This window comes from Elephantulus edwardii, unplaced genomic scaffold (genome assembly GCF_000299155.1).
Source record: "Elephantulus edwardii isolate Elephantulus edwardi_28Jun2011 unplaced genomic scaffold, EleEdw1.0 scaffold00017, whole genome shotgun sequence".
NCBI lineage: Eukaryota > Metazoa > Chordata > Mammalia > Macroscelidea > Macroscelididae > Elephantulus > Elephantulus edwardii.
Window position 1 is genome coordinate 27,618,484 of NW_006399767.1, and position 9,090 is coordinate 27,627,573.

The window sequence follows — 9,090 nt, forward strand, 5'->3', positions numbered from 1 at the left end:
TATGGTCTCTTTGGGGTATATTCCCAGTAGTGGAATTGCTGGGTCAAATGGTATCTCTGTTTGCAATTTTCTGAGAAAGCGCCATACCGCTTTCCACAGGGGTTGTACCATTTTACACTCCCACCAACAGTGAATAAGGGTTCCAGTTTCTCCACAACCTCGCCAGCATTTGTTGCTTGCTGTTAAATTTTGCTATTTTGACTGGGATGAGATATCTCATAGTTGTTTTAATTTGCATCTCTTAGAGCTAGGGATTTTGAACATTTCTTCATGTGCTTGTTAGCCATCTGAATGTCATCTTTGGTCAAGTGCCTGTTCATATCCTGTGCCCATTTTTCTATTGAATTATTTACCTTTATCTTGTGGTGGCTTGTAGGTTTCTTTGTGCTAGTACTTATATTTGACTTGTTCCTCTGAGCTCTTTTTGGAAGCTAGGTTTGTTTCTTTAATAAAGGACTCTTGCTCTCCATTTCCTGTGAGTGCTCAGAATTTTTGTTGTGGGGTATTTGGCTTCCTCAGGGAGTTTTAAATTGGGGAGTAGAGTAGCACAAAGCTTTCAACTACAAGTAACAAAATATTTGACTAACAGTAGCTTCAACAGCATTAGTTCTATTTCTCACGTAAGAAGTTCAGAGGTTGGCAGTTACCACGTGGCTTCAGTAGCTCAGCAGCAGCAAGGGTTTGGGTCAGCTTCTCATTGATTTTCTTGGCTACCTTCTTACAGTCACAAGATGATGGTAACAGCTCCAAGTTTCACATCCCCACTTGACAAGCAAGGGGAGAGTAGGATTTCTTCGTGTGCATTCTTTTTATCATTCCCAGAAGCCTTAGAGAGACATGGGCCATTGTCTAGAATTGGGTCACATGCCACACACACTCCTGAACTTGTCACAGCAGAAGGAAGTGGAATTCTCAAGCATGGCTTAGCACACTTTCTGTAAGAATGGCATGCCTCGGGTGAAAAACAATGTATACAAATTTTATAAGTAAACCAGTATAAAACAGAAATTTTCTTTTAAAAAAAAAAAAGCTGAAATGAACTGCCATAGTGACTTTTAAAAAAAAAAAAAGACCAGCATGTCCTCACCTGCCCAGAATCAGGGTCCTGGTTGAAAGGAGGGGGAGGTGGGGGTAGGAGAAATGACTGTGGGTTTAGGGAACCAATCATGTTTACCAGAATGTCCACTTTAGAATGAAAAATCAGTTTTAACAGGTGCCAGTCCACTTTGCCCATATAAATTAAGCAACAAAACCAGGGGTTCTGCTGAAAGATTATTTTAGGGGCAGACTCAAAGGCCCTGTCTATGAGAGGGCCTGTGCCTGAGACTTGTGTATACAAGGAGGGAGAGATCTCCAGAGGAAAGGTGGGCCCTTTTCACATAAATATTCCAATCTCGATAAAACACCCCAGAGAAGAACGTATGTGTGTGTATGTTTTTCCTTTGTTCATTTACAAAATAGGCAGTTACTCAGACTATTTCTGCTGACTAGACTTACAGCATCACAGTTAATATCATCATACTTTAATTACAGGTTCAAGGAATCATTCAACTCCATTTGGTTACATGATGAAAGGCAGTGGACATTTTATTTGGAATTCTTGCTACCAATCAAGATGTGCTTTTAAATAAAGACTTGTTTGGATTTAGACTTTTGGCATACTAATTGAAATCTTAACATATAATTTTGACAAAAGCAGGTTTAAACAAAGGGACCAAATATACATATACCTTGAATCAAATCTTATTCCTAAATGCCTGAGCCAAATATCTGTCAGATATGACCCTGACGCCTACCCAGACCTGCATGCAGCAATCATGTGAGGGATAAAAATAACTGACTTTCAGATTGCTTGGCTAGCACTGAGGAAGAAGTAGGAGCTGCAAGTTGGGTCCGAGTTGGGAGGAATGTGGAAGAAGTAAAATGGTTGACATGGACTGCATTTTGGAGGACCCTTGCCTATAGGAACTCTCTTCCCCTCCCTTATTCAGTATAATTTATTCCCTTTCCCTTGAATGAAAGTTTATAAAGCATATTTGTTTCTCAATCACTCATCATGTTTTTGTAACATTGATTATAATTGACTAATTCATTAGACTAGCTCATGAATCTTCTGTTGTATATTGCATTTCCCTTTACCCAATTAATCTGTTAATTTTTACTCCCTTCACTCGCTCTTCCCATTCTTGTTGCTCATTAAAGGAACCCTTCTTTTTATTAATATTATGGTTTTAAATAATGGAAATCTTTTTTTCTTACTGAAAAACAGTCTTCTAAGAAAACTGCTAATTCCTAATCTTAAAACCTGATTAAATATAGAAATAGTTCTTTGCTTTTTACCATGGCCCCCTCATATGATTTTTTAAAAACAGAACTTTGCCAAATAGATCTTTGACTATTCATATGAAACCTGAAAGGAAGACTCAGGACAAGTAAATCTATTACTAGCTTCTACAAATTGAAGATTAATGGCAGTATTATTTGATTTATACTAGACTTTTTAAGGACAAATTTATTTCATGATGAAAGGTATTTTTATGTTTTCCCCCACTGCTTCTGACAGTAAATTCAGAAATTATTAAACAGAAGTTTTAAATAAAGCATAGTAAGTTTTCATAATATTAAGCTGATTTATGCCCTTACAATTTGGGAGTTTGTTTCCCTTTTTAAACTTTGGTTTCTTTAAGGAGAAAAATTAGTTGAATAGTAGCTGCTGGTGAGAAGTCTTCTTGCTCTCCACTTTGCAGAAGAGATAGGTAAATAAAGATCTCTATAAATCTTTTGTCACCATCCCCCATGCCCGTAACTTGTGCCCACAGCTCTGCTCCCTGACCCTGTCTTTAGAGGCCTATGTAGAAGCACATGTGATGCATCTCAGGAGGAGATATGCGCATATGTGGGCTGCCTGGATCCAAGGGCAGAATTGGCCTTCCAACCCAGGCTGGCCTGCCAGCTTGTTCCACTTGTTCAGTGAGCTTCATTGGTTAATTCTTAAAGTACAACAATATAGCTAGTCTTAGCTGGCTGTGGAAGGCAATTATTCCTAAAATTGTAGAGAAGCAATTTAAATAAGAAAGGGTAGACATTTCCATTTAAGTAGACTGAAAGCCATTTTGGGGAACCGAATGGATATAAAATAATAAAGCAAGCAGGCGTGTTAGAAAAAGGAAACTAATTCTTTGCCAGATAATAAGTGCCAATTAATTTCAAAATATAGCTTACCTAGTAGGTCTTTTAATCAGATTTCTAGTGTTCAGTATCTCTTAAGAATCTTTAGAGCTTTTATTTAAAACTTTTGTTCATTCTACAAAAATTTAGCACTTACTATGTTTAGAAAGTATTTTTGCTTTAACTTTTAATTTATTATACAAACACTGGAGAACAAGTTACTGAGTTACACAAGCCCTGCTGGCCAGGCTGGCACAGTAGGTTCCTCTTTCCTTCATGTTTTCTGTCCAAATTCCCAGCAAAGACAGATAAAATACAAAAAGCAAGAGCTAAAAAAGATAAAACCAGGCTTGAAAACAAGATCAACACCTCTGGATCTGAAACAGCAGAGTTGTGGAACCAGAAGGTACAGAGGTAACAATGGGGTTGGCATTTGAATGCTTTGGAATGTCTAGGTTTCCTTCTGGAGATAAAGGAGGGGGGCATGAAATGATAACAAAAACTTTTAGAAGGATGTGGGTCTAGACGTGGAGAACACACAAAGGAGGATGGTGCCAACTTACCCTCTAGATCTGTAGCTCTATCTGCAGTAACACTTACGAACAGGAACCCCATGCTGTCATTTTAAGATCTGGCTTTGGAAAACAACTTCAAAGGCAAACCCTTCAGTAACTGGAATATAAATTCACTTCAATGAAATGAATATTATAGTACCGCCCTACAGACAACCTATAATTAACAAGTTCAAGATATCTGAAAGTAAAGGAAAGCATAACCTTTTCTTTAAAAAAAAACAACAAACACCCAAGGGAGCTCTGGTGGCCTAGTGGCAAGAAGCTGCACTGCAATCCCAAAGGTATGCGGTTTAAATCCACCAGTTCTCTGCTGGAGAAGGAGGGGCACTCTCCTCCTGTACCAGTCGGATCCGATTTGAGGTACACACACAAAAAATAGTAATAATAAAAAAAATTAAAACCACCCAGAATTGTATGAGAATAAGTACCAGTGGCCATATAGAAACAAGTGCTTATCAAAAGAGCAGATAGAAATTAAAAATATATTAATCATAAAAAATAGGCTAACGATGGGATAGCTCTACCTTGGATACAGCTGAAAATCAGTAAATCAGAATAAGCAGAAAAATTCATCTAGAGAAACAAATCTAAAAATACAAAAGGACAGATATATATACTAAGAAGGCTTCACCACCACAACATAAAACCCTTGAAAGAAACTCATGGTGGAAATCTTTCAGGATCTAGTTTTTTATGATGGATTTTTGGGGATGACACCAAAACACAGATACCTGATTACAAAATAATAGGTCTTTAGAAAAATTTTAACATTTTCTGAACATGGAAAGAGTTTTCATACGAAGTGAAGAGATAGAATAGAGGGGGAAAGTATTTAGGAGCCATCTATTTTGGCCTAGTGGAAATAAGCTGTGATGCAATCCTGAAGGCGCATAGTTCTAATCCAGCTGCTTTGTGGCAGAAGAATGGGCAGTCTTCCTGTGCGATTTACTGTCTCTGAAAACCTTCTGGAGGGTCAGTTATGGGTCAGTTCTGACTCTACACACATCAACAACAACAATATAAGCATTTTAAGACCCAGAATATAAAGAATTTCTCCAATTTAACAACAGAAAGTCAAATAACCCAGTCAAAAAATGAGCAGAAGATTTGAGGAGACCATCTTACCAAAGATGATATACCTATTGGGGGTGGGGAATATGTTCAACATCATTTGGGGTTTTTTTTCCCCTTTTTTAATTTATTTGGGTTTTTTATACTTATTTATTTTAATGAACATTTACAGAGATTTTAGATTTCCAGTCATTCACTGTTGCACTTTTCTCCCTGCCCATTCCTCCTCCCCAGTACACTAGTCTCTTTGGAAAGTAAAAGACAAATTCTTTAATTGTTTTACAAATCCCTCCCACCCAGGTCCATGCCACGATGCAGCTCCGTTCTGGAATCCTGTCAGGACAAAAATACCTAATCACATATCCCTTTTAAACAGTTTTCTCCCTCATCTGTTTCAATGCAGTATACATCATTTATCCCATCTTTCTCAGTCTCCCCCAACCCCAAAGTCAGTCCCATTTTACAACAGTGGCATTATGCAGTATTTGTCCTTTTGTGACTGAGATATTTCACTCAGCATAATGTCAATCCAGGGTCAACCATTTTGAATACTATTTAATGAGTTCCTTGTTTTTCAATGCAGCGTAGTATTCCATTGTGTGAATATACCACAGCTTCTCTGTCTATTCATTTTTTGCTGGGCACTTGGGTTGTTTCCAACTCCTTGCTATTGTGAACAAAGCTGCAATAAACATGGGTGTGCATATCATTAGTTATTTTTATTGGTAACTGCCATCCAGTTGACCCCCTGGCTCCTGGCGACCTCCTACAAAGAACTCTAGCTGATCATGGTCTATCTCCTTAATCAGTTGTAGATGCAGTCAGTAGAGTTTCACTGGCTGGTTTTCAGAAGTAGAATAGTAGCCGTTTCTTCCTAGTCTGCCTTAACCTGGAAGCTGTTCTGAAATCTGTCCAACATTATAGCAACACACAAGCCTTTGCTGACAGGTAGTAGCAAATATTTTGTTGTATGCATTTTTACAACAAAGAAAAGATAAAGACCACTGCATGAAGTTCTCCCTTCCCCAGTCTTTGTCACATTGTTCTGTACATCTCTATCACAGTGCCTATCCCTTGTCAAATGACAGTGTGCTTGTGAGCTGCTGCTGGGAGCTGAAATCTGTTTTGTATATCTAATGCATGTAGCCAAAACCAAGTCTCTCAAAGGTTCTGTTCTCCTAGGTCTTCAAATTCAGCCAGTTCATTGCTCTACTTCTGGTACCTACAACTGATAACCTGGAATTTAGTACATTTGCTGAATGAAATAGTTAATAAGTGAAAATAATAATATGATAAAAAATAATAAGTAAAATAATACAAAAGTTAATAGTTAATGCCTGAAAATATCTTCAGAATAGCTTCATGGCCTTGATTACTCACTCTTATTTTTGGCTAACTTTACATTAAAGAGATGAAAGGAATTCTTTCTCTCCAGAATATGCCATGTTGTTAACACACTCAGACACATCGAGAAGCATTGGTGTAATCTCCACAGACCTGGAAACTTCCTTAAATGTATCCTCTTGTTTTCTATTTTGATTTTATAAATGGCTCAAGAAAATTCAGAATGAGATCACCAGTATGAACAATGTCAGTGCATTAATTTTTTTTTTGTACTCTCTAGGCTGGAGTTAAAGGGACATTAGGAAGATTAGTTGGGATTTTTGAGGTAAGTGTTAAAATCTTTAATATCATGAGTATATTAGTAACTTTATGTTCTTTTACCATATATATTTTAATATAAGAAAGATGCTATCTCTGTTTCATTTATTTTCTAAACAAAGACTAGTATGCTCTTCTTTTTTGAATGCCACAGTCTCTCAAACAACTAGAATTGGTTTTATCTTTCTCCCAGTCCCACCTTTCGTCCATCTTCTCCCAAAGTGGCCAGAAGGTTGGGTAAATATAGAAAAGACAGGAAAAAAGAATATACTAGTTATGGTAATAGAAAGGAACATCAAGGAAACAGACTGTGGTACAATTTGGAGGAACATTGAAGGAAGCACAAGAAAATGAAAATCTGTACTCAAAGGTTAAGGGAAAGTATGGAAAGTATGCAAGATACCCAGCTTGCTGGCGTGGATTTGTCTACCAAAGCATGACAGTTCTCTAGTGCCACTACCAAATATAGCATCTTTATTTTCAAGTGTGGCATATTTTAAAGGAGTACAATTCCGTATATGATGGTGGTGGTTGCTATGTGCTATCGAGTCACCTATATATGGTTGTAGGATGGTAAAAAATAAGAATCTTTTTATTTATACTCTATGATTGTAGGCATAAAATATGTTTAAGGAAATATGTCTCAGGGACAAACTTTTTCTTTGCCTTTTTGTTGGTCCCCTTCAGAACCAAGAGAGGAAGCACAGAACATATGTCTATGTGCTTATTGTCACAGAAGTGTTGGAAGACTGGGAAGACTCGGTCAACATTGGTAAGTTGTCACCAGACAGCCTTCATAAAATTCCAAACAACCAGCCCTTGCCACAGGCCAGAAAACTTGAATCTGGAAAAGAAAGTAAATAATAGAGATGTGTCTAACAAAATTTCTTAACTTGAGAAAATTAGAAGTTTGAAATATTTTAAAAGAAATGGAAGTAAAAAAAAAAAAAAAGAAATGGAAGTGAATGAATGGATAAAACCAATCTTTTTGTGAACCTTCAAAAACCAAAACCAACCTGTAACACAAGGAAGGGGAATGTTGGACTCAAAGGTGTATTTCCCCCCCTATAGATTTGTCTACCATCACTAATTTATAAAAATGAATAAAATGTAAAAAGAAAAGGAAGGTTTACAAGGGGTTTATAGTACACTGTTTTGTCTGCTTTGGTAAGCAAATATTCTAAAAAGCCTTTTCAGAAAAGAAAAGAACACAAAATTAATTCTACTTGCTTTCTCATCTATCCTGGACCCAATTGCAGGAAAAATTAAATATTGCTCATAAAAATAAGAAATGTTTCAGAAATCAATTTAAATCCTCCTTAGAAGTTATACTTGCATACCAGCTAGCAAGTATTGCTTGCTCAGAGGCTTCCACAGTGCCAGGTCCACGGCTGGCCCTGGGAGGCCCAGGTGAGAGCATGCCTGGAACCTTTGCTGCCTTTACACTGGAGAGAACTGTATTGGTTTGGTGAGCTGAGTAACTTTGTTTGGAGCCAATTAATAGAAACAGAGCATTGAGAAATAGTGTTATTCATATATTCATACTCCCCTTCACATATAGCAGCTTACTTCTAAAGAGACTTTCTTTTAATAGTGATTTTAAAGAAAATTTGGATTTCCATTCATTCGTTGTTGCACATTTTCCTCCCTACCCCCTTACTTCACTTTTCTCTTTAAACAATTCATTCATTAGGGGGCTCTGATGGCCTACTGGCAAGAAACTGCACTGCAATCCCAGAGGTACGTGGTTCGAATCCACCAGATGCTTTGCTGGAGAAGGAGGGACAGTCTCCTCCTATACCAGTCAGATCCGATTTCACGGTACACACACAAAAAAGAAATTTTTTTCAAAAAATCTTTCATTGTAGGAGCCATTTTTAATATAAAATAAAAAATAATTTTTTATTTTATATTGGTTTACTTACAAAGTTTATATACATTGTGTTTCACACTATCCTTCATTCATCACATTGTGTTTCATGCAATCATTGCCATTCATTTTTTTTGTTGTTGTTATATGTTGTTGAGTCGCTTGCTACTCATAGCGACCCTATGTACAACAGCCTTAAACTCTGCTCTGTCCTGTGCCAACACACTGTCTCTGACACTTTCATCCCAATTACCCCAGTCACTGAATCAATCCACCTCATAGAGGGCCTTCTTCTCCTGCTCTGTCCCTCCACCCTACCAAGCATAATGTCCCTCTCCATGAGCTGGTCCCTCCTTACAACATGTCCAAATTATGTTAGATGGAGCCTCAGAATCCTTGCCATTCATTATATTTTAGAAAATTAATCAACATTGAAATATGCCCATCATTGCCATGTCTTTCCAGATCCCTGCCAAATCTTTCCCATTTCCTTTACTCACTCCTCCCTCCACCTATCAAATTGTGTGACCCTATGATTTCTCTCCCAGCCCATCCTCACCCCTCTGTTCCTACTTAGGAGCCATTTTTCTTTTCTTTTTTTTTTTTTTAGCTGTTTTTATCTTTTATTAGAGGTTTAAGGATAAGCAGTCATTTTTTACCTTTCCAACCAGTTTCTGAACTAAATTTTTTTTCTATAATTATATTTTATTAATTTTCATAAACATTTACAGAGATTTTGGGCTT

The 9,090-nt window shown here is 37.2% G+C and overlaps 1 protein-coding gene across 1 annotated transcript in view; it reads left to right on the forward strand.

Annotated features, from left to right (window-relative positions):
* The window catches only part of NUDT3 (nudix (nucleoside diphosphate linked moiety X)-type motif 3), a 129,549-nt gene that overhangs the window by 116,122 nt on the left and 4,337 nt on the right, over positions 1–9,090 (forward strand). Inside the window, exons 3-4 of the mRNA XM_006882072.1 lie at positions 6,439–6,483; positions 7,164–7,248. Of these exons, the coding sequence (XP_006882134.1) occupies positions 6,439–6,483; positions 7,164–7,248 (130 nt within the window). The remainder of the gene's footprint in view (positions 1–6,438; positions 6,484–7,163; positions 7,249–9,090) is intronic.